At 49.5% G+C, this 22,936-nt stretch overlaps 2 protein-coding genes across 3 annotated transcripts; both read right to left on the reverse strand.

Annotated features, from left to right (window-relative positions):
• Nucleotides 1-1,139: 1,139 nt before the first annotated feature.
• On the reverse strand, nt 1,140-3,539 carry MIF (macrophage migration inhibitory factor). Its single transcript, XM_028710903.2, has 3 exons — nt 3,358-3,539; nt 2,457-2,629; nt 1,140-1,391 (listed from the first exon to the last, which is right to left on the reverse strand). The coding sequence occupies exons 1-3, from the start codon at nt 3,463-3,465 to the stop codon at nt 1,325-1,327; spliced, it is 348 nt and encodes a 115-aa protein (XP_028566736.1). The 5' UTR covers nt 3,466-3,539; the 3' UTR covers nt 1,140-1,324.
• Nucleotides 3,540-8,736: 5,197 nt separating this feature from the next.
• LOC114587216 (solute carrier family 2, facilitated glucose transporter member 11-like) lies at nt 8,737-20,952 on the reverse strand. Of its 2 annotated transcripts, none has more exons than XM_028711248.2 (11): nt 20,572-20,952; nt 19,363-19,523; nt 17,892-18,016; nt 16,217-16,346; nt 15,449-15,597; nt 14,589-14,776; nt 13,529-13,639; nt 13,303-13,404; nt 12,280-12,355; nt 10,720-10,847; nt 8,737-10,172 (listed from the first exon to the last, which is right to left on the reverse strand). In XM_028711248.2, exons 1-11 carry the CDS (start codon nt 20,848-20,850, stop codon nt 9,966-9,968), a joined length of 1,656 nt encoding a protein of 551 aa, XP_028567081.2. In that variant the 5' UTR covers nt 20,851-20,952; the 3' UTR covers nt 8,737-9,965. The 2 variants fall into 2 exon arrangements, with proteins under 2 accessions (XP_028567081.2, XP_077776775.1); XM_077920649.1 differs by having other exon boundaries at nt 10,624-10,847.
• Nucleotides 20,953-22,936: the final 1,984 nt, after the last annotated feature.

Consider the following 22,936-nt stretch of genomic DNA (forward strand, 5'->3'; position numbering starts at 1 on the left):
GCTTATAGACTCTCAAGGCAAATCTAAAAAAAAGTATAAACACAGGCAACTGGGAAACATTTGACTGCGAGCGCTCCAGTTGGAGAACAGCCTTTACCAAAGGTGTCATGGGCTTTGAAGACGCTCAAACTCAGGACGAAATGTGCTAAGAGGAAGGCATGTTTGGCAAACCCTCACTGTGATCAACTCCCACCCGGAAATGTCCCAACTGTGGAAGGACGTGTGGATTCAGAATTGGCCTCCACAGTCACTTACGGACTCACTGTTAAAACCGCGTTTATGAAAGACAATCTTTCTTGGGTACGAGTGATCGTCAAAGAAGCAGCAGCAGCATCTGTTTAGCCAGTGTGAGAACAGGAATGCAGGACGTTTTGTGTTTGCTTTGGAAGGTCACCTAAGCATTACAGGAGTCGAGGCACTTATCGGTCACATCCTTGAAAGAGCAATTTGCAGGCAGGCTTTGGGAGTTTTGTGCATTACCAGGTGGAGCTCCCCCCCCCCCCCCGCTTCAAAAAGAGGTGGCAAAAGATTGGGACCCCATTTTTCTGTATACCCAAGTGATCATCCATCAACCAACAGCATCACTCCTCACACTCCACAGGAGCTGCTTAATACTTTGCAGGTGTATTCAGCACAGATACGCAAGCAGATCTAGGGGACCCGTGGCCCTCTGAAGGTCAGTGAGCTCCATCCTCCTATTGGCCCCAAACTGGATGGCCGGTATAAAGGGGGGATGCGAGATACAGTCCTCCAGGTGTTGTTGGAGTACCAGATCCCTAGTCCAGAGCATAAGAGTGGCTGGAGTGGACCGCATCTGCCCATTTCAAGCCCCTGTTGGTAATTTAGGCTGTGTGCACACCATACATTTAAAGCACATGCCTCCCATAAAGAATCTTGGGAACTATAGTTTACTCCTCACAGAACTACAATTCCCAACGCCCTGGGGTGTCACACTTTTTGAGGGGTGGGGATCATGTGCTTTAAATGTCTAGTATGCCAACAGTGTTAGTGCCTCTACGGAACTAGCCGCAACAGCGAGACCCAGCAGTCTGCCATCTCAAAGGCCCCTGCAAAATAGAACTCCTCCTCCTCAATCTCGTTAGGCCCACCCCTAATCACAGAAACACTTTGCACTTGCAGAGCTTTCGCCAGAGCTTTTTATTTGCATTTCGGAAACCGGATGCATGCAATAGGCTCTGCGAAAAAGAACCATCGAAAGGAAGGGGCGGGGGGGGGGGGGGGAGAGGAAGGAAGAGGTGTAGTGATTGCCGGCAAACACAAGGGGGCAGCAGGTCCACCAGGTGGCTGGGCAGGAAGGAGCAGACTAGGCAAAGGTGGAGCCGTTCCAACCCACGTTTGCGGCGTTCATGTCACAGTAGTTGATGTAGACTCTACAAAAGAAGCAAAACAGCAAAAATCAGCCCAAGAGAGCACCAGCGTTACACGTGGCTCCCACACCTGCCCAGGTAAGGCATGGATGGGGAACGTGTACCTCTTGAGATGCTAGGACTCAAGTGTGGTCACGAAGCAGGAGTAATGGGAACTGGAGTTAAGCGACACGTGTTCCCCCATCTTTGCTGGAGGAGAATCCTAACACTGCAAGAAATGACTCCTAGTTCCTGACAGTCTTGCTTCTCTTTCATCATGGGACCTCTGCACTGCTTTTGATGCACATAGGCAGCCGCTCGATGAGTCAGACATTGGCTCCAGCTAGCTTATTAGTTTGGTGGGCAAGCAATGGCTCTCTTGGGTTTCAGCAAGGAGTCTCTTTCAGCCTAACTTGGGAGACGCTCCTGCATGCAAATGTTCTCCAGCTGAGATGCAGTCCACCACCCTGTGGTATTTTACTCCTCTGAAGAACCTGATACAGTTGGATGGTGCCTTGTACAGTGGTACCTCGCGTTACAGACGCTTCAGGTTACAGACTCCGCTAACCCAGAAATAGTACCTTGGGTTAAGAACTTTGCATCAGGATGAGAACAGAAATCATGCTCCGGTGGCACGGCAGCAGTGGGAGGCCCCATTAGCTAAAGTGGTGCTTCAGGTTAAGAACAGTTTCAGGTTAAGAACGGACCTCCAGAACGAATTAAGTTCTTAACCCGACGTACCACTGTACGCCTCTTTCTGGAAACTCCTGGAGCCAAGCTGGTGCCAAACGTATTGCTCTGTTTTCCTTTGGACCACATCAGCAAGGTCTTGTTGTCTGGGCAGCCCAGGACCTCAATGCACACTGCCCAGGCTTGTTCCCCAGGGAGGTCACTTCTGTGCTGCTGACATGGTCCTTCCTGCTCTTTTATGAGATGCAAGTGCTTTTTTAGAAATGTGGTTGCCGGACATGCGTTCAGCAGTGACCAGCCCCTGGGCTGCTTGGCTTTTAGCCTTCAGAGAATAACACCCTGCAATTCAACAAAGATGCTCCCTTCCCAGCCAGCACGGCCTCTCGGCTTGCAGCTCACCTGTCTGCAGGTATGTGCAGGTGCTTGGTCAGCAGCTCACACAGCAGCTTCGTGTAGGCCTTGTTCTGCTGCCCGCCAATCTTGCCGATGCTGTGGAGGCTGCAGAGGGCACAGGGATCAGAGGAGCCTCCGAAGGACATCAGCTGGTCAGCCACGATGTGGATGGCGATGTACTGCGGAGGGAGGCAGCAAACAAAATACAGTGGTACCTCGGGTTACAGACGCTTCAGGTTACAGACTCTGCTAACCCAGGGATAGTACCTCAGGTTAGGAACTTTGCTTCAGGATGAGAACAAAAATCATGCTGCGGCTGCGGGAGGCCCCATTAGCTAGAGTGGTACCTCAGGTTAAGAACAGTTTCAGGTTAAGAACAGACCTCCAGAACGAATTAAGTTCTTAACCTGAGCTACCACTGTATTTTTATGGCTGCGCCTGGCGGTTGAGGTTTCGGACCAGGAATTGCTTATACAAATCTTTAGTTTTGTTTTTTTAAAGTGGCACCTAGCGGTGCAGCAATAAAACTGCTAACACGTTTGCAAAGCTAAAGCAGTTTACGGTATTGAGGTGCCTGCCTCGCAGGGGTTTGGGCTGGATGGCCTTGGGGGGATCTCTTCCAAATCTACAATTTTCCGAGTCTGCATGTGTTTGCGCGCGCCCACCCTTTCTGCAAACTCGCTTCTCCCGCTACTGGGAGCTTCCTCCGCCCGGAAATCTCTGCAAAGGGCCCTCCCTGGCGCCCAGCCCGGCTTCCCAGCCGCCTCGTTGCTGCCACCGGCAGATGGAGAGCTAGTTGATTGAAAAGGAGCGCCGGCGGGCAGGCGGGAGTCTCCAGGTTTGGAGATCGAGCTGTGGAAAGAAGCCCCTGAGCGCGCGCAGAGTGCCACTCCTTCCCCTGTCTCACCTGGGCTGGCTTGCCGGTCGCCTTGGCTAGCTGCTGGGTGAGCTCTCCGAGGAGGCTCTCGGGCACGGCGTCCCGGCTCACGTTGGTGTTGACCACGAACATGGGCATCTTGGCTGCTTATGCGTCTTGCTGGCTGCAAACTGCGTGCAAAATGGGAGCTGCCTCCCCGCTTTGTAGGGCTGCGCCCGAGAGCGCGCCGGGAACTCCTCCCTCCCCCGCGCTCTTAAAGGGGCCGAAGCTGGAGCAGGCGGGGGGGGGGGGGCGGCAGCAAGTGCAGCCCTGAGCGAGTCCCCCCCCCCCCCGTGGGGGGAGGAAGAGGGGCTGCCTAACGGGGCCGAGCTTGGCTGGTGCTCCGTTTCTGGAGCTGCTGGGAAGGGTAGGGCGCGAGGATGCGGCTGGCGGACTGCAGGGCAGGATGGTGGGGAGGGGGGGGGGGCGCCTGTGCCAGGCTGCACGTACCCAATGCCCGCCTGGGCGAGCCACGTGCTCGGTGCCCTCCAGGCGGGCTGGGCGAGGCGGAGGGAGGCCCGGCGCTGCTTTCAGAGAGAAGCAATGGATGCTGATCTGCTCTCTCTCCTTCACCTCGGTGGGTTTCCCCGGTGATGCACTATATGAAATCGACGTCAGAAGGCACTCCCCTTGCAATAGGGTGCCTGCACGTGGGATCTGCCACAGCCGTGTCCTTTCTTAGAATACAGTGGTACCTCGGGTTACATACACTGCAGGTTACAGACTCCCCTAACCCAGAAATATTACCTCGGGTTAAGAACTTTTCCTCAGGATGAGAACAGAAATCGTGCTCCGGCCGGGCAGCGGCAGCAGGAGGCCCCATTAACTAAAGTGGTGCTTCAGGTTAAGAACAGTTTCCGGTTAAGAACGGACCTCCGGAACTAATTAAGTACTTAACCCGAGGTACCACTGTAGTAGAGTTGGAAGGGATCCTGTGGATTCTAGTCCAATCCCCTGCAATGCAGGAATATGCAGTTTTCCCATACGGGTGTCGAATCTGTAAACTTGGCGTTATCAGCTCACACCCTTAACCAACTGAGCTATCCAGCATACACTGATCCTTGCCCTGTTTTGGGACACTTCATTCTGTCTGTCCCTCTCCTACCCTGTTTTCCCTTTCCAGCTGTCAGTCTGCATTTCCGAACCTCTTGAGACCACATTCATTGGGGGGGGGGTGTTTGTTTGTTTTGTGTGGGGGCTGTACTTCTGCAAACCTTGAGGTGCCCCTAGGCCTGCTGGTTACCCAGTGTGGTGTAGTGGTTAAGAGCGGTGGACTCGTAATCTGGTGAACCGGGTTCGCTTCCCTGCTCCTCCACATGCAGCTGCTGGGTGACCTTGGGCCAGTCACACTTCTCTGAAGTCTCTCAGCCCCACTCACCTCACAGAGTGTTTGTTGTGGGGGAGGAAGGGAAAGGAGATTGTTAGCCGCTTTGAGACTCCTTAGGGTAGCGATAAAGCAGGATATCAAATCCAAACTTTTCTTCTTCTTCCCTCTGGTGCACAAATGTTGCCATTTTGGTGACCGGGGAGGGGGCAAGAATTGTAAACCACACTGAAATCCAAAAAGGATGAAGGATAGGGTTAAGAAAGAAAGAAAGAGAACGACTCTGATCGGCAAATCATAGGGTATTCTAAACAGAAACCTGGAAATGGGCGTCAGTTTTGCCAGACTTGCTTGTAGTATAGGAGACCGACTTTAAGCTGAAACTCGTTTCCTTTCTCCTTATGAAAATTGCTGTATCATGGAGTCAGAGAATTGGGATCCCAAGGGTCATATAAGTCCAGCCCCCTGCAATGTAGTAATATTTTGCCCAACATGGGACTCAAACCCACAGCCCTGAGATAAAGAGGCTCATGTTCTACCGACTGAGCTATCCCAGCTGTATGGAGTACATTGCTCCCTCTTTCTCCACTCTCAATATTTACTGAATGAGCCAACAGCCTGTTTAGGTAGAGGAGATACCCCCTCCCCTATCCGACTGCAAATAACAGGAATAGTAAAGGTAAAGGGACCCCTGACCATTAGGTCCAGTTGTGGATGACTCTGGGGCTGCGGTGCTCATCTTGCTTTCTTGGCCGAGGGAGCCGGCGTACAACTTCCGGGTCATGTGGCCAGCATGACTAAGCCACTTCTGGCGAACCAGAGCAGCGCACGGAAATGCCATTTACCTTCCCGCTGGAGCGGTACCTATTTATCTACTTGCACTTTGACGTGCTTCCGAACTGCTAGGTTGGCAGGAGCAGGGACCGAGCAACGGGAGCTCAGCCCGTCATGGGTATTTGAACCGCCGACCTTCTGATCGGCAAGTCCAAGGCTCTGTGGTTTAACCCACAGCACCAGCTGCGTCCCCTAATAACAGGAATACAAGATGCCAAAAATCCCTGAAGGAATGTGGTGCTTCATCAGAATAGTGGAAAATCAGCCCACTCCATGCAGGTAAAGGTAAAGGGACCCCTGACCATTAGATCCAGTCGCTGATGACTGGGTTGCGGCGCTCATATCGCTTTACTGGCCGAGGGAGCCGGTGTTTGTCCACAGACAGTTTTTCCGGGTCATGTGGCCAGCATGACTAAGCCGCTTCTGGCGAACCAGAGCAGTGCATGGAAACGCCATTTACCTTCCCGCTGCAGCGGTACCTATTTATCTAATTGCACTTTGTGCTTTTGAACTGCTAGGTTGGCAGGAGCTGGGACCGAGCAATGGGAGCCTTCCGATCGGCAAGCCCTAGGCTCTGTGCTTTAACCCACAGCGCCATCCGCGTCCCCTACCCCATGCACGTACTGTGCCACAAAAACAGTAGCCAAGGAAGCAGCAGCACCCATCCTGTTTGGTACACGGTCTCCTGCTCTCGCTTATGAAGAAGGCCCCAGAGGTTTGGAGGAGGGAGGGGGATTCCAGGCATATTTTTATGTATCTCACTGGCTTCTGCTTTTGGATGAGGCAGATTGAAGGTGACACCGCATTCTGGTTTAAAAATAATAATGGCACAGGGTAATCCTGATTTTCTGCATGAGAAAGCAAAATCCAAAGGATAGTCTGATGTCAAAACCAACAAGCACCAAATCCACCAGCCATTGTGTTGTCTGGGTGAAGAATCTGCTACCCAACACCCACGCTCTGTTCTCTCCGTTCTATCCTGATGGAATTCAACTTCAGGTGAGAAATATGACCAGCTGACAAATAAAGCAACAACTTGCAGTCGAATGGGTATGAGTCAAAAGGAGACCCCAATTGCAGGTTGCTATGCCGGGCCCATTGGGAGGGGTGGGGGGGAATCAAAAAATAAACTGTAGGAGGTACCTTTCTCAATTAAAAGCGCACAAATAATTGAGCAAGCTTTCAACCTCCCCAGAGGTCTTCTGAAGATTAGATGTTCCTGGAATCGCAAGACCCCAGCCTGCACTTTGAAGGAAAAGGCATTGTTCAGACAGGGAGAGAGATTCTATAGCTATTTAGTATGTAAATAAATAGACTAATGTAAAAGGAGAAATGGATGGGGAGGGAAAAGGAAAAAATAACTCAGCCATCAGCTCTTATGTCATGTAAAATATCTGACTGGCTTTGTGAACTGAGAGATCAGATCCTTTGGAGGAAGAGAGAAACACTGGGGGTGTATAGTCAGTCTGTATACCTACAGAGAATGAGATTCTATGGGAGTGAGCAAGAAAGGTGTGGTCAATGGTGCTCTTTACTTTTTACAAGGGAGCGATAGTGAGAGATTGAGTTTATCTCCAACTGGATTTCCACCCACCTCTGGTTATCGCCTTCCCAGATGCCCCACCTACATTGCACAGGACTAAACCTGGCATCAGTTTCTGGCTGCATAAAGAGCCTAAATATACAGGAGTCCAGGTGGAAAGGAGGGTGACCCTGCTGGGTGTGTGTCTGGGGTGGTCATTGAGCGGCCGGTGGTTAGGTTCCGTGAGCTTCCTTCCTGGGAACAAGAGGGACGCGGGTGGCGCTGAGCCTCTTGGGCTTGCCGATCAGAAGGTCGGTTGTTTAAATTCCCTAGATGGAGTGGAGCTCCCAGTGCTCTGTCTTAAGGTAAAGGTAAAGGGACCCCGACCATTAGGTCCAGTCGTGGCCGACTCTGGGGTTGCGGCGCTCATCTCGCTTTATTGGCCGTGGGAGCCGGCGTACAGCTTCTGGGTCATGTGGCCAGCATGACTAAGCCACTTCTGGCGAACCAGAGCAGCGCATGGAAACGCCGTTTACCTTCCCGCCGGAGCGGTACCTATTTATCTACTTGCACTTCGTACTTTCGAACTGCTAGGTTGGCAGTGCTCTGTCTTAGCTCCTGCCAAACTAGCAGTTCAAAAGCACGCCAGTGCAAGTAGATAAATAGGTACCGCTGTGGTGGGAAGGTAAACAACATTTCTGTGCGCTCTGGTTTCTGTCCCAGTGTTCAGTTGCGCCAAAAGCAATTTAGTCCTGCTGGCCACATGACCTGGAAAGCTGTTTGTGAGCAAATGCCATCTCCCTTGGCCTGAAAGCGAGATGGGCGCCACAACCCCATAGAAAACCTTTGACAGGACTTAACCGTCCAGGGGTCCTTTACCTTTACTGTCACCTTTTACTGGGAACAACCTTATTGCCAAGGTCCTTCTGACTGATCTCAGGTATTACCAGGGACTCTTATGCAGGAATGTCAGACAGGCATAGAGAGCCATGCATGCCCAATTTGGCTAATAATAATAATAATAATAATAATAATAATAACAACAACAACAATAATAATATTTATACCCCACCCATCTGGCTGGGTTTCCCATAAGGCTGTTTTGCTCCAGCCATGCCCACTAGGTTACCTCAGTAATGATGATGATGATAATAATAATAATAATAATAATAATAATAATAATAATAATAATAATAATTTATTATTTGTACCCCACCCATCTGACTGGGTTGCCCCAGCCACTCTGGGTGGCTTCCAGCACATATAAAGACATAGTAAAACATTAAATCTGCCTTCAGATGCCTCCTAAAAGATATATTATTACTCATCTCCTTGACATCTGGTGGGAGGGCATTCCACAGGGTGGGTGCCACTACCAAGAAGGGCCTCTGCCTGGTGGAGGCAGGAAAGGCACAACTGTGAAGGAACACTTAGGAGTCTTAATTCCCTTCCATTTGTTCCTGGGCATGCAATGTTTGCATTCAGCACCTCTTAAATTTGGTGCCAACACATTGAAGGCCCCGCTGGGATCGGCCATGTTCTGGAGTTCCCTTTGAGTCCAGCTGAAAGTGGAACTTGGGAGTCATCACCACTGAACAGCTACGTCGCAAGGTATGGTGAGCAATAGCATGATGACATATTTTTTTTGCCCCCAGCCTCCGGCGCTACAGAGAGAGTTCTAAGAAGCCTCTGCAGAAATAATCATTGTTTATTTCATTTATACCCCACTCTTATACACCTTCTGCATTCAAAGCAACATACAGCAGAAGTAAACATTACAAAACCCAGAATCGAATATAGCCACAACTGTGGGGGTGCCAGATGACACTGAATGAGTTAGGCCTGCTCCACAGAGAGTGCAAGGAGTGAGGAATCTATGGCTCTCCAGCCATGGTTGGACTCCAGATCCCAGCCAGCATGTCCAACAAGCAGGAATGACTACAGCAACACCTAGAGGGCTACAGTTTCCTCCCCACTACACTAAACCGTGGTTTGTTTAACAAACCATGGGTTAACAAGTCATCCCAATGGTAGAAGAATGGCAGATGAAGATGATGGAGTTTATGGAGCTGGCTGACCTCACCGGGAGAATCCGCGACCAGAAAGAAGAGGAACATCAAGAAGACTGGAAGAAATTTAAAGACTATTTGAATAAATATTGTAATATTAAAGCTATGTAACCACTTGAAAGAAACAATTAGGCCTAGGATTAAACTGAATTCAATTTATAAATAAGAAAATGTACGATAAGGAAAGTTATGTAATATGATTAGGACTGATATGGTTTTTTGAAACACTGATATTGGAAACTGCTACATATAATTACGAAGAAATTCGGATGGAAGAGATTCGAGGAAGTCAAATACTATGTTTATGAAGATGGATGGTACTTAATTTTAATTAATTAAGTGGTAATATGCTGTATGTATCTTTTCTCTTTTTTCTCTTTTTCTTTTATTCTTTGTTTTTATTATTGTTCATCTTTTTTTTTACTATGTTTATCTACTGAAAATAATAAATATTATCTGAAAAACAAAAAACAAGTCAACCCACAGAAAATTAAACAAGCTGTGGCCTCCTTCTCCAATATTTGACTTGTTTTTCAGTTGCTTTTGCCTTTTTGGTTTGGTGAGGGTGTTTTTTGTCAAGGGTTCAAGCAAACCATGGTTAAAGACATGTTAGACATAACACCAAACCGAGGTTCATAATCCAACAACAAACCATGGCTTCAGATTGCAATTTGTTGGGAGTAAACAAACCATAGATAACCTGTCTCTCGTGGGAAACAGGATGTAAACTGGAGAAATGTCCCATCTTGGCTGAAAGCCACGGGCAGGCTGTTGTTTTCTTTGCATGGGGCAGAGCGCGTGACTCTTCCCCCTCCCCTCCCCCAGAGCTGGAGGTTCTGCAAATGGGGTGTTAGAGCCTGGTGCAGAAGACGGTTTCCCGAGGAACTTTATTTTCAGCAGGAAAAACTTGTTTCTTTCCATAATTCAGCTTATTAAACTCTGCTGTAATTTCCATGATAGATTTCCCTTTTGTTTCCGGGAGGAACAAGAAGATGAAAACACCCGAGGCTGTAAGGATGCCCATGAAGATCAGAAAGCAGAAGGGGCCGAGATATTCCTGGAAAGAGAAGGGAAGGGAAAGGTTAAGGAAGCTCGAGTTGCATTCTCAAAACCCTCCTTGCAAACACTTGGCCGGTGCAGAGATTCATGCAGAACAGAAGAAGAAGAAGAGTTTGGATTTGATACCCTGCCTTTCACTCCCCTTCAGGAGTCTCCAAGCGGCTAACATTCTCCTTTCCCTTCCTCCCCCACAACAAACACTCTGTGAGGTGAGTGGGGCTGAGAGACTTCAAAGAAGTGTGACTGGCCCAAGGTCACCCAGCAGCTGCATGTGGAGGAGCGGAGACACGAACCCGGTTCACCAGATTACGAGTCTACCGCTCTTAACCACTACACCACACTGGCTCTCGTCCACCAAGCAGGTTCTCCGGCCCATACAGGACACCTGTAATTTTTTGGGGAAGTGAACACCGCGTTTTTCACTTTGAAGCAACTGCGTGCAAAATCACCCATGTCCTCATCATGGCCTTAAGTGCCCGATGTCCCGCTGCAGGGTTGATTGTGTGGGACTTGGCGGGTTGCCTGTGGCCCGTGGGCTGCCTCACCACAATGAACGGAAAGATCATCCCGAGCAGGAAGAGACCCATCCAGTTGATGAACCCCACGATCACAAAGGCCGACGGGCGGAAGGTCTGGTTGAAGATCTCAACCATCACGGCAATGGTGGCTCCAGCTGGGGAAGGCAGAGAAAAAGCTAAACAAACAAACGAACGTGCATCGGGCCCAATTCTTTGCAGCTGGTCTGCTTCAGACATTATGCGGGGAGAAGAATAATACAGTGGTACCTCAGGTTACATACGCTTCAGGTTACAGACTCCGCTAACCCAGAAATACCGGTAGTACCTCAGGTTAAGAACTTTGCTTCAGGATGAGAAGAGAAATCGTGCTCCGGCGGCACGGCAGCAGCAGGAGGCCCCATTGACTAAAGCGGTGCTTCGGGTTAAGAACAGTTTCAGGTTAAGAACGGACCTCCGGAACGAATTAAGTACTTAACCCGAGGTACCACTGTAGAATCAGAACTAATCTGATGCTCTGTCTCTTGAGACCAGGGCCCTGCGGGATCTGATCTCTTTTCGCAGGGCCTGTAAAACAGAGTTGTTCCACCTGGCCTTTGGCTTAGAATCAGTTTGATTCCCTCCCCCTCTTTCTTTTTCCTTTCTCCTCCTATGAAGAGATTGCTCCCTAATTGTTTTAATGTTGTATCTTAATCTTTTAAATTGTATTTTAATGAACTTGTTTTTATTATTGGTTGTTAGCCGCCCTGAGCCCGGTCTTGAGCCCGGTCGAGACCTCGTTGTGCCTGCAACCTCACCTATCCCGACCAGGCAGTGTGGGCTGGGTGCCGCCAACCGCCTCTGCACCACCCACCCAGCACCCACAGGTGTCAGGATTGGCAGAGACCTGACCAGATGCCTGGACATGCCTCACCCCAACCTCTCAACAGCAGGTGCTGAGTTGGAAGGATTTGGCCCAGTAGGAGATGGACGCTCCCACACCTGCATATGGATCTGGGCCTGGTTGGACACGCCCCAGTAAGTAAAAAAGGTAAGTCCAGTCAAAGGCAACTATGGGATGCAGTGTTCATCTCTGCTTTCAGGCCAAGAGAGCCGGCGGTTCTCCACAGACAGCTTTCCGGGTCATGTGGCCAGCAGGACTAAACCACTTCTGGTGCAATGGAGCACCGTGACGGAAACCAGAGCGCATGGAAACGCCATTTACCTTCCTGCTGCAGCGGTACCTATTTATCTACTTGCACTGGCGTGCTTTCAAACTGCTAGGTTGGCAGGAGCTGGGACAGAGCAACGGGAGGTCACTCCGTCTCAGGGATTCGAACAGCCGACCTTCCGATCGGCAAGCCCAAGAGGCTCAGTGGTTTAGACCACAGCCCCACCCGCTGTCCCACAAACACCCAGTGCACACCGCAGTACAGAAGTGGCAAGGCCATGCGTGTGGACCATGCATTTGAGAGCTTTGCTCCCTTCCCTCCTTGCCTGCCAGGCTCCCCCAGGCTCCATCCATTGCCCTCCTAGCAGGCTGCTTGAATCTCTTCCTGGACGGGGCTGCCAGGGACCTTTCCCCCACCCTCACCCCCTGGAGGTACTCACAAGGCCCAATCCCATAGAAGAGCACAAAGAGGAAGATGAGGACCACACTGAAGTGGTGCATCCAGAAGAAACGGTGCTGAGAAGAGAAGAAAAGGGTCCTCTAAGCGGGAGTGGAAGGATCCAATTCTTCCTGTTGCAAAGGCAAGCAGAAGAGAACTGGGGGTGCCCAAGTGGGCTCCTGGGGGTGCCAGTCCCTTGAGGGCCAGGGGCAGAGAGAGACGTCTTAAGGAGGCTTCTGAGCTGTGTCAATCAGATCAACCAAAGGCCTGGTTTAAAAGAAACATTTTTGCCTAGCACCTAAAGGTATACAATGAAGGTGCCAGGCGAACTTCCCTGGGGAGAGCATTCCACAGGCGGGGAGCCACTGCAAAGAAGGCCCTGTTCTTGTGTTGCCACCCTCCGGACCTCTCGAGGAGGAGGCACACGAAGGAGGGCCTCAGAAGATGATCTCGGGGTCCGGGTAGGTTCATAAGGAAAGAGGCGGTCCTTGAGGTATTGCGGTCTTGAACCATTTAAGGCTTTATATGTCAAAACCAGCACTTTATATGTCAAAACTAATTGGTAGCCAGTGCAGTTGAACCAGGATCGGTGTAATATGCTCAAACTGTCTTACTCCAGTGAGCAACATGGCCGCTGAATTCTGCACCAGCTGAAGTTTCCAAACCGTCTACAGAGGCAGCCCTATGTATAATGCATGTGTTATGTACTAAGCTTGGATCCTAGAACAATAGGCAAGTAGGATCCTAGAATGCAACAACTGATTGGCCTGCAGGAGAAAACCAATCAGGCTCCAGGGGGGAAGCAGAATCAGCCAATCAGACAGGACTCATTATGTAAATAATGTATATAAAAGCCTGAGGTTTGGGGGGCAAGTCAACCACTGTTTTACAAGCTGCAATAAAGAGCATGAAATCACTACAGGAATCCGAGTATATTTCAGCATGGCAGTAATCTAACCCGACTGCTCTCTTCCCTTTCACTCCACTACTGCCCCACATCTTAGAGGACCCCCAACCGCCTTACCTGGAGCGAGAGGGTCAGGGTGAGCAAAGCGAGGACCAGGACCATCGCAGCGTAGCCCCCCCAGAGCAGAAGCTTCCGTCCAAAGCGTTCAATGAGGGAACTCTGGAAGGCAGCAAAAGGAGGGGAACCTCAGACGGCCTGCCAGGGGGACAGGGGCTGGGGAAATACATGAGGGACTCTCCCCATTTTGGGAGCGCCGGCTGTGCCCCCCTCCCCTTGAACTTACGCACAGGATGGACGAGAGGCACTCACACATCCCCACGCCCAAAGCGATGTAGGGAACGAGCTCCTCTTCAAACCTGGCTGTGCGGAAGACTTCAAAGGAGTAGAAATAGATCTGGAAAAGGCAGGAGGGAGCTGAGGAGACCGGGGGGCTAGTTTGCAGGAGACGTTTTTGCCTGCAGAGCTTCACGTGTGCAGGGGCTCCCCGCCTGTCCCCGTTCCCTTCTGTTAGAAGGCAAGTTCTCTGCAGTACATACAGCAGGGACACCTCTCTGCCTACCACAGAATCATAGAAACTGCAGAGTTGGGAGGGAACCCAAGGTTCATGTCAGGGAACTGCCATCAGCTCAGAGGCGAGAGGTGGAAGGGCAGTTGTGTTATAGGGAACCTCCGAAAATCTTGCGAAGCAGTTCCTCCTCCAGTGGGGAGGAGGAAAGCCCCACCTCCAGTGGGGAGGAGGTGGTGGGACCAGGGGATGCTAGGGAGAGCCTCAACACCGAGCCTGAGCAAACCGGAGAGGAGGGAAGTAGCCCTTTGCCAGCGCCCATTCTGCGCAGTAGGTTTCGGCGCAGGGAGGGGAGGAGAAGGTTGGGGGTCACGCGATTGTTACGCGAACCGACTGTACAAGAACTGACCACTCCCAGATTCTGCTAGCGGTATCTTAAACCAGGTGGACCTTTTGGAAAAGAAACTGCCATTTTAGAACAGAATTTCTAATATTGTTCTAACTACATTTTACAGGTGAGTGTAGATCCAGCCACAGACTGGCCATGGCTGGGTTGGGCCGCAGCAACCCTTCTGCTCCCCACCAGGGAGCAAGTAGACTCTCTTTTGCTGGGGCCTGTGGTCCTCCAGATGTCCCTGGACTACAAGTCCCATCATCCTTGTCCTGCTGGGTGCAGAGGCTGATGGGAATTGGAGTCCAGCAGCACCTGGAGAAGAGCCACCATAGCTGTTTCCTGTCGTAAAGTTCACTTGATCCGAAAGGCTGTGTGACTCCCTGCCCCCACAGCAATGGAGGACCCCCGGAAGCCTCCGCGTCCCCCAGGAAGCAAAGACTCAACTGCGTTGATGCCGCAGAGCTGCAAGGTGGTCATGACCGTGATCATCACGTAGAGCTGCCAGCGGAAGGAGCGGGCCTTCATTAGCTCCAGGACGCGCAGGCTCTTGGTGCTGGCCACGGCGGACTTCTCTTTCTTGAGGTCCTCAATCTCCGCTTGGTGGTCACCTTCACCCCAGAGCTGCTTGATGGCTGAGGTTCGGAAGGAAGGAAGAATAGGCTTGGCTCCACCCAAAGTGACCCTTGGATCAGCTCAAGGGGCAGATCAATCCATGGCTACCAGGGTAGCTCTCTACCAGCTCCATCTGGTACACAGGCTGAGACCCTACCTGCCTGCGGACTGTTTCGCCAGAGTGGTGCATGCTCTAATTATCTCCCGCTTGGACTACTGCCATGCGCTCTACAAGGGGCTACCTTTGAAGGTGACCCAGAAACTACAACTAATCCAGAATGCGGCAGCTAGACTGGTGACTGGGAGTGGCCGCCAACACCATATACCACTGGTCCTGAATGACCTACATTGGCTCCCAGTATGTTTCTGAGCACAATTCAAAGTGTTGGTGCTGACCTTTAGAGCCTTAAATGGCCTCGGCCCAGTAGACCTGAAGGAGCATCTCCACCCCCATCGTTCAGTCTCTTGCCTTCTGTTCTGCTCGATTCACTATGTTGCAATTGCAGTGCCCTGCAGCGCCCCCTAGACTAGATGCCCAGTGCGCCAGAACCAGTCGTGCTGCTCTAAATCCACCTCTGGCATTTGCGAGCACTGCTCAAAGTCATGGGCAACCCTGGAGCCAGCCTTTCTCAGCCCTGCTGCTGTAAGCCAGCCTGCCTGCCTGATCTGTCCAGATGGCACAGGGCTCCTACCTTTCATGAAGGCTTCTTCATTGCCCTTCTGGATCAGAAGGTAGGATGGGGAGTCGGGGAAGCAAGGGAGGGTCAGTAGCTGGACCACTGCAGTGAGCCCACTGGAAGCCAGTAGCAAAGGCCACAAGAAGTCACTGCCCAACATTTCCCTGCAGAGAAGAGAAGGAGGAAGTCAGGGGGCAATGGCGCACAGTGTTTTGTTGTTGTTGTAAGGGAATAGTTAGGGCTAGAGGCACCAGCTTGTGAGGGCACATTGCGCCTCCCCTCCCTAAGCTGGTTAGGAGCATCCTGGCTTTGGGGAAGGAGGTGCTAGGCCTCTGAAAGGATGCTGGCACCCTCCTGCCTCCTTCCCAAAGCCAAGTGAACTTTGGGAAGATGGCGGAAGGGCTGTTGAACCAATCAGAGCATCGCTCCTCCCTTCTTAAGCCAGGCAGAAGTTTCCCGGGCTTTGGGAAGGAGGTGCCAGGGGAACATTTAGAGGACTAGCCTAGTCCCTGTAGTCCACTGACCTCACACCACTGCAGGGGGGTGTCATCATCACAGGACAGCCCCCCCCCCACAGGAGCACAGGCCCCCTGGTCCCTCCTCCGAAACCCACACATTTTTTTGAGCAGCCCAGAATTCAAAGTCCCAAACTCAAAGCATGAAGCTTTGGAACCCAAGGTTCTAATCTAAGTTCATGTGATTTTTATTCAACACAATCAAAGGCTTTCGGCCACACTGTTCTCAAGCATCTTTCAGGCAGCACAGAGGAGGAGCTGCACTTACCCCAAGCCCATCACTTGTCCCGAGACTTTCCCGAGGGTCAAGAAAACAGCCACGGTGGCATTTGTAAATCCGCGCAGCTTCTTTGGAGAAATCTCTCCCACGTATTGAGGGTGTATGTTGAAGGAAAACCCTTGGGAAAGAGTGGGGGGCATGATAGAGAAACACAGTGAAGAAGCCTGCAAAACCACCTGGTTTCACTGTCTCCAGGTTCAAGGTCAACTCAAATGAATTATTATTGGCAGCTGTTGCATCTGACAGGCATGTAGCCAGGTCATGTCTTAGCAGGTCTGCAACCTGCTCCCCACTCCACAGCCCAAGTGCCTTGAAGCTCATCCATCTAGGTTTCCAGGCTCAACCACCCTTGGTTGAGTTCTGCCAAATGGGCCAGGTTAAGCTAAAGAGGGGACGCAGGTGGCGCTGTAGGTTAAACCACTGAGCCTAGGACTTGCTGATCAGAAGGTCGGTGGTTCTAATCCCCGCGACGGGGTGAGCTCCCGTTGCTCGGTCCCTGCTCCTGCCAACCTAGCAGTTCGAAAGCACGTCAAAGTGCAAGTAGATAAATAGGTACCACTCTGGCGGGAAGGTAAACGGCATTTCCGTGCGCTGATCTGGTTTGCCAGAAGCGGCTTAGTCATGCTGGCCACATGACCCGGAAGCTGTACGCCGGCTCCCTCGGCCAATAATGCAAGATGAGCGCTGCAACCCCAGAGTCGGTCACGACTGGACCTAATGGTCAGGGGTCCCTTTACCTTTAAGCTAAAGAGACTGCAAAAATTGGGGAAGGCTGGGCAGGATTCTCTGCCTGCACAAACAATGTATCTTGACTTATAGCATCTCCAAATGAACCAGCCCCTGCATCTCCCTCCTGCCACTGGAATTTCTGATAAGAAATGCTTTAAAGACCCATTTAAAAGACCAACATAGTACAGTGGTACCTGGGTTCTCAAACGCCTTGGTTCTCAAATGCCGAAAACCCGGAATAAGTGTCCCAGTTTTTGAACGTTTTTTGGAAGCAAAACGTCCAGTGTGGCTGTCGGCTATTGTTTCTGGGCCGCCTGTACCAATCAGAAGCTGTGCCTTGGTTTTCAGACATTTTGGAAGTCAAATGGACTTCCAGAACAGATGAAGCTTTTGTTTTTGCTATTTATTTTGCGCTTTTGTTTTTGAGGCTTTTTTGGTTAATTTGTTTTTTTGACTGTGTGGAACCCAGTTCAGCTACTGATTGACTGATTGATTGTGTGACTGCGGAAATGGATAAAAGCCCCCCAACCAAACAATAACTATCACCAGTGCAGCCAAGAATTTTTTTTTTTTAAACTTTTATCATCTACAATATTGTCTTATTTATTTTATAGTACAGTGCATTGATTATTGCTTTCATTTTATGGATCAATGGTCTCCTTAGATAGTAAAATCCATGTTAAATTACTGCTTTATGTGTTGTTTTAAAAAGTCTGGAACGGATTAATCCGTTTTGCGTTACTTTCTATGGGAAAGCACAACTTGGTTTTGGAACGCTTTGGTTTTGGAACGGACTTCCGGAAGGGGTTAAGTTTGAGAACCAAGGTACCACTGTGATTTAAAAAGAAGACGAGACTGATGAAGGAAAGAAAACAAAATGCCCCAGGAAGGTTGTGGTGACTTTGCTGCAAGTGCCAGGACGCTTCCTTCATACCGATGCCGACTCCGTAGAGAAAGCGCCCCAGGAGGATCATCTCAAAGGACCCGGCCATCTTGCTGAAACCCATGAGCGACGCAGCCGCCAGCATGATCAAGTTGGTGAACATCTGGCATTTCTTTCTGCAATGGAAGGCGGAATCAAGGAGAGAAAGGCAGGCAGGCACAGGGACCTTAGAGCAGGCATAGGCAAACTCGGCCTGCCAGATGTTTTGAAACTACAATTCCCATCATCCCTGACCACTGGTCCTGTTAGCTAGGGATGATGGGAGTTGTAGTCCCAAAACAGCTGGAGGGCCGAGTTGCCTATACATGCCTTTGAGCAACAGCTCAACTGCTCCCACCACCAACAAAGGGACTTGGACTTACCTCATGGCCTGATTTGCACCTGGAGTGGGATACAGGTGACTCTCAGGTGGGGGGCAAGCACCTTGTGCGCATTGTTCACCCCCCCTGGGAAAAATGGGAAAGGAGGTATCCAATTGAATGCACAGAGCTGTGCAGGAAAAAGGGGTTTTCTGCTGCTCCAGCACTGATTAAATACCAGTACTTTAATAGTGTGAAAGAGAGCAGAAGAACTCCAGCGCCAAACTGGATCCACTCTTGTCTGCGAGATGCCTTTGGACCCGGTGAAGATAGCCCCAGGTTTTTCAATTATAAAACTGACGCCACACGAAGCTACCTCAGAGCTTTAGATTATTAAAATTAAACGTGGAGGCAGCTGGAAAATATAATTTTAGGCAAGCACGGTTACAAAGAAAGATGTTGAAAGAGAAAGGGGGCTCACCATGTGGTGATTTACAAAAGTTGTGATCAGAAGCCTTGCGACGAATACAGGATAGAGAGAAACAGCATATTAAAGAGCACAGAGTACTACCTCTGAGATTCTGATATGGGAAAAAAAAGAAAAGAGAGGAGAGGAGAGGAACGAGAGGCTTGAACGCGAAAGGAAAGACGAGGGGGTTTGCTATATATGATTTTATTTTGGAGTTGTCTGTTGTAAAGAATGTACATTATTGTGAATAAAACAATAAAGAAACAAAGTAGTAGAAGAAGAATATATGTATTATGAAACTATTGTATCTTTCTGTACTGTAATGTGTTTTTTAAAAAACTGTTGACTGTTTTCTTTTTGGAATCAATAAAGCATATATACACACACACACACACACACACACACACACAGTATATGAAGTTATGAGACTTCCATTGAAATCTACAATTTGATACAGTGAATAGTATACCTTATTTATTCAAAGTACAGCCGGTTACATCTTGTGTGTTTATTGAGTACAGCAACAACAGGCCTGTGTGCTTGTTTTGCTTTTTCTAGGACTGAGAATAAGAGGCATCTCTTTGAATCAGACCCCCTCGCACCAACTTCCAGGGCATTGGCCTGGTGGGCTTGAACCCTATGTCACAGATTTAGATGTGCACGGAAGCCACACATCGCTTAGGGAAAGACTTACTTCCGATATTTTGTGGTCAGGTACCCACAGCAGACGCTCCCCAAAAGCCCCCCTATGCCGTAGATGGAAACGATGAAGGACCACAGCAAGAGGATGGTCTCTTGAGGGAGAGGGGAGCCATGCCGCTCCAGCCAGGTCTCGTTGATGAATTTTTTGATGTACTGCAAGCAAGCAAACAAAAAAATTCATTATGCGTCTATTTCCTTTGGCTTACAACATGAACAATAAGGGTGTCTTTTTGATGTTTTGTTGGGAGCCACCCAGAGTGGCTGGGGGCAACCCAGTCAGATGGGCAGCGTGTAAGTAATTCAACTACAGAGTTAAATTACTTCAACTCTGAAGCAACCCAGGCCACAGAGAGGTTAGGCTGGCCTCAACTAGAGCCAGGGCTTTTTCGGCCGTGGCTCCGATCTGGTGGAACGCTCTGTCACAAGAGACCAGGGCCCTGCGGGACTTGACATCCTTCCGCAGGGCCTGCAAGACAGAGCTGTTCCACCAGGCCTTTGGCCAGGGCACAGCCTGACTCCCTCCTCGGCAATCTTCGCGGAGCTCTGGCCCAATCGTTGCCAGTGGTTTGATTTGAATTAATTTTATAATGAATGATTTTAGAGTGTTGTGTTGTATTGTTTTATTGTTGTTAGCCGCCCTGAGCCCGGCTTCGGCTGGGGAGGGCGGGATATAAATAAAATTTATTATTATTATTATTAACTAAATAAAATCGAGATGTGCAACAATTCAATTCAAAAGGTAACATTGTTGAAATATACTCAGAGTCGCAAAGCGATTTCATGCTCTTTATTCAGCTCCTAGTGGTGAGGAGGAATGAATGAAAGTCCCCTCAAAGTATCTGCTTTATATACATTATTTACACAATGGGCTGCACATGATTGGCTAATTCCGGAATTCTACTGTAAGCCAATCAGGTTGTGGATTCACTTCTATCTGGAGCATGATTGGGTAGTTCCTGCCAACCAATCAGACTGCTGCATTGTTCTAGGACCAATCAGACTGCTGCATTCTGAATCCTATTGTTCTAGGACCAATCAGACTGCTGCCTTTTGGATCCTATTCAACTCAGTACATAACAATTGTGCAGCCATTCAGTGAACAAGGAATGCCGCTGATGATCTCACTCAGTCCAAGGCTCCCCTCTTGCGGCCTTGACTGTTCCAACCTAAGGAATGCAGGACAGTGGTTTTTTTGGCTTACCAGGGAGGGGTAGTTGATCACAGAAATGTGAAATCCATATGGGAAGCTGCCACCTATGCCCAGGACAAAGATCATCTGGAACAATCCACGATATTGAATCTGTAAAGACAAAGCAAATCCAGAAGGGCATCTCCTGGTGCCCCACAGTGGGGAAAATACACAGAAAAATTCTACAGAAATGGCAAATGAACAAAGCCGAATGTTCAAATGCTGGAATTTACCACGAGTATTTTCATTTAAAAAAAAAAAACGGATTAGGTAATTAATTCTATAGTACATGATGAATGGCTGGCCAGTAATGACAGTCTGTCTATGATGATATGAAAAGTTTCATCATTCTTGACCTGGCTTCCCTCAGAACCCTGAGGTGTGTTAACAAGGGACCCCCAATGACCTGTTTGCATTTTGTATATCTGTATTTCTAATGCTCTGTATTTCGGTGTTTTGAATGTTTTCTGTAAACTTCTTCAGGCACAGCTCATTGTGGAAAAGTGGCATTTAAATAAACTCAATTGATCAACATTTGAATAAATTGTTTTTAAAGTCTCTTATAAATAATACCTTTAAGCTGAGGGAAATTGCACAAGGAACCATGACTTTAGACAATAGCTTTTGAAATTATTAAGTACTGTTATAGACAGGATAAACCTAGAAATTAATAAATGCTAGGGGAAAAAAAAAACCAAGGGACCCCAATAACCTCCTTATATATATATATATTTTCTGATATCTGCTGCCCTCTAATGGTAAGATGCAAGGCCCTATTTGGGATGAAAGGAACTGGCCAGATATTTTCCTTTGAAAAAGGAAGGACAATGAAGGGCATCTTCTGCCATGGCCAGGAGAAAACAGGTCTCTTGCTCTGCCTCAGCCAGAAGGAAGCCACCCACCTTCCCAAAAAGCAGCACATCCATCTTCTACCACTTGCACCCAGAGAAAAATAATAATTTCGTGCAGGTAAAGGGAAAGGGACCCCTGACCATTAGGTCCAGTCGTGACCGACTCTGGGGTTGCGGCGCTCATCTCATTTTATTGGCCGAGGGAGCCGGCGTACAGCTTCCGGGTCATGTGGCCAGCATGACTAAGCCACTTCTGGCGAACCAGAGCAGCACACGGAAACGCCGTTTACCTTCCCGCCGGAGCGGTACCTATTTATCTACTTGCACTTTGACGTGCTTTCGAACTGCTAGGTTGGCAGGAGCTGGGACCGAGCAACGGGAGCTCACCCCGTCGTGGGGATTCGAACCGCCAACCTTCTGATCGGCAAGTCCTAGGCTCTGTGGTTTAACCCACAGCGCCACCCGCATTTGTGCAGGTAGGATTTCTCAAAACTTGGAGACATGAGCTGGGGGCTCCAGGTCAGGTACTGCCCCCCCCCCCCCCCCGTGACTGCAATCTCAGTCCTCTCTCTGCAACAGAGGCCTAAATGGTGACAAGAGGCATGGGGAGTGGAGGACCTGAAATCACCACGGCAACTGCAACATCACCAATTGAGGCAAAGGACCACCCTGACTATCCAAGGCAGGCAGGACACACTGGGGGGGGGGGAGCTGTGGGTCAGAAAGTGAGGGCAGGAGGTGTCACACCATCCAAGGGGAGAAATCATATCCAGTACTTTGTTCCCATAGGATGCCATGGCGGCCATGAAGGTCCAGTGCGACGCAACTCATGTGTCAGGTTCTAGATGTTGCCGCTACAAAGACCCCCACAGCCAAATCCTCAAGTGGGTGTCACAGTAAGGTTACCAAACATCCCCGTTTCCTGGGGACAGTCCCGGATTTACAAATCAGTCCCAATACAAAATCCATTGAAGCTGAAAAGTGTCCCCGGATTCACTGAGAAAAATCTGGTAACCTTATCTCACACAGAGCGCTTCTCCCCATTACTGCTGCCCCACCCTTCCTTGCCAAGGGCAAACATTTTGCATTGCTGGTCAGACCTTACTCCAAAATGCTCATATTTGAGTGGGTTTTTAAAACACGAATTCTGTTATTTGCTTGATCGATCAATATTTATGGTTTCGATTTTTGCTCTATGAGTAACCTTTGAGGATTTAAAAAAAAATGTAAAATAGCTATGGCTTATGAAGAAGGAGGTACTCACCAGGTTAGAGAAGAAGCTCCCCATCTCCGATTCAAAGACCCCCACAGGGGTGGGGGGCGCTACCAATTGACCAAAAGCCGGCTCTTCTCAAAGGGATGCAACATGGGCTGCTTCTCAAACCTCTCTCTCTCTCTCTCTCTCTCTCTCTCTCTCTCTCTCTCGTCGCTATCTTGCCAAAACCATCAGCAGGCACCAATTACTCGAAGTTAAAAATTACTATGCAGGTTTTCAATTAATGGATTAATTTCGTTTCCCGTGCAAA

This window comes from Podarcis muralis, chromosome 16, assembly GCF_964188315.1.
Source record: "Podarcis muralis chromosome 16, rPodMur119.hap1.1, whole genome shotgun sequence".
Lineage (NCBI taxonomy): Eukaryota > Metazoa > Chordata > Lepidosauria > Squamata > Lacertidae > Podarcis > Podarcis muralis.

Bases quoted from the DNA above. Each gene is read 5' to 3' on its own strand.
- MIF (XM_028710903.2), bottom strand. From the start codon at position 3,465: ATGCCCATGTTCGTGGTCAACACCAACGTGAGCCGGGACGCCGTGCCC. The intron at 2,630-3,357 runs GTGAGACAGGGG...CTCCCTCCGCAG, and splicing joins CGACCGGCAAGCCAGCCCAG to TACATCGCCATCCACATCGT. The intron at 1,392-2,456 runs GTGAGCTGCAAG...CTTCTTTTGTAG, and splicing joins CTGCACATACCTGCAGACAG to AGTCTACATCAACTACTGTG.
- LOC114587216 (XM_077920649.1), bottom strand. From the start codon at position 20,850: ATGTACTATAGAATTAATTACCTAATCCGTTTTTTTTTTTTAAATGAA. The intron at 14,777-15,448 runs GTAGGAGCCCTG...TCCGAACCTCAG, and splicing joins TGAAGAAGCCTTCATGAAAG to CCATCAAGCAGCTCTGGGGT. The intron at 12,356-13,302 runs GTAAGGCGGTTG...TTCTCTTCTCAG, and splicing joins CCCTGACCCTCTCGCTCCAG to CACCGTTTCTTCTGGATGCA.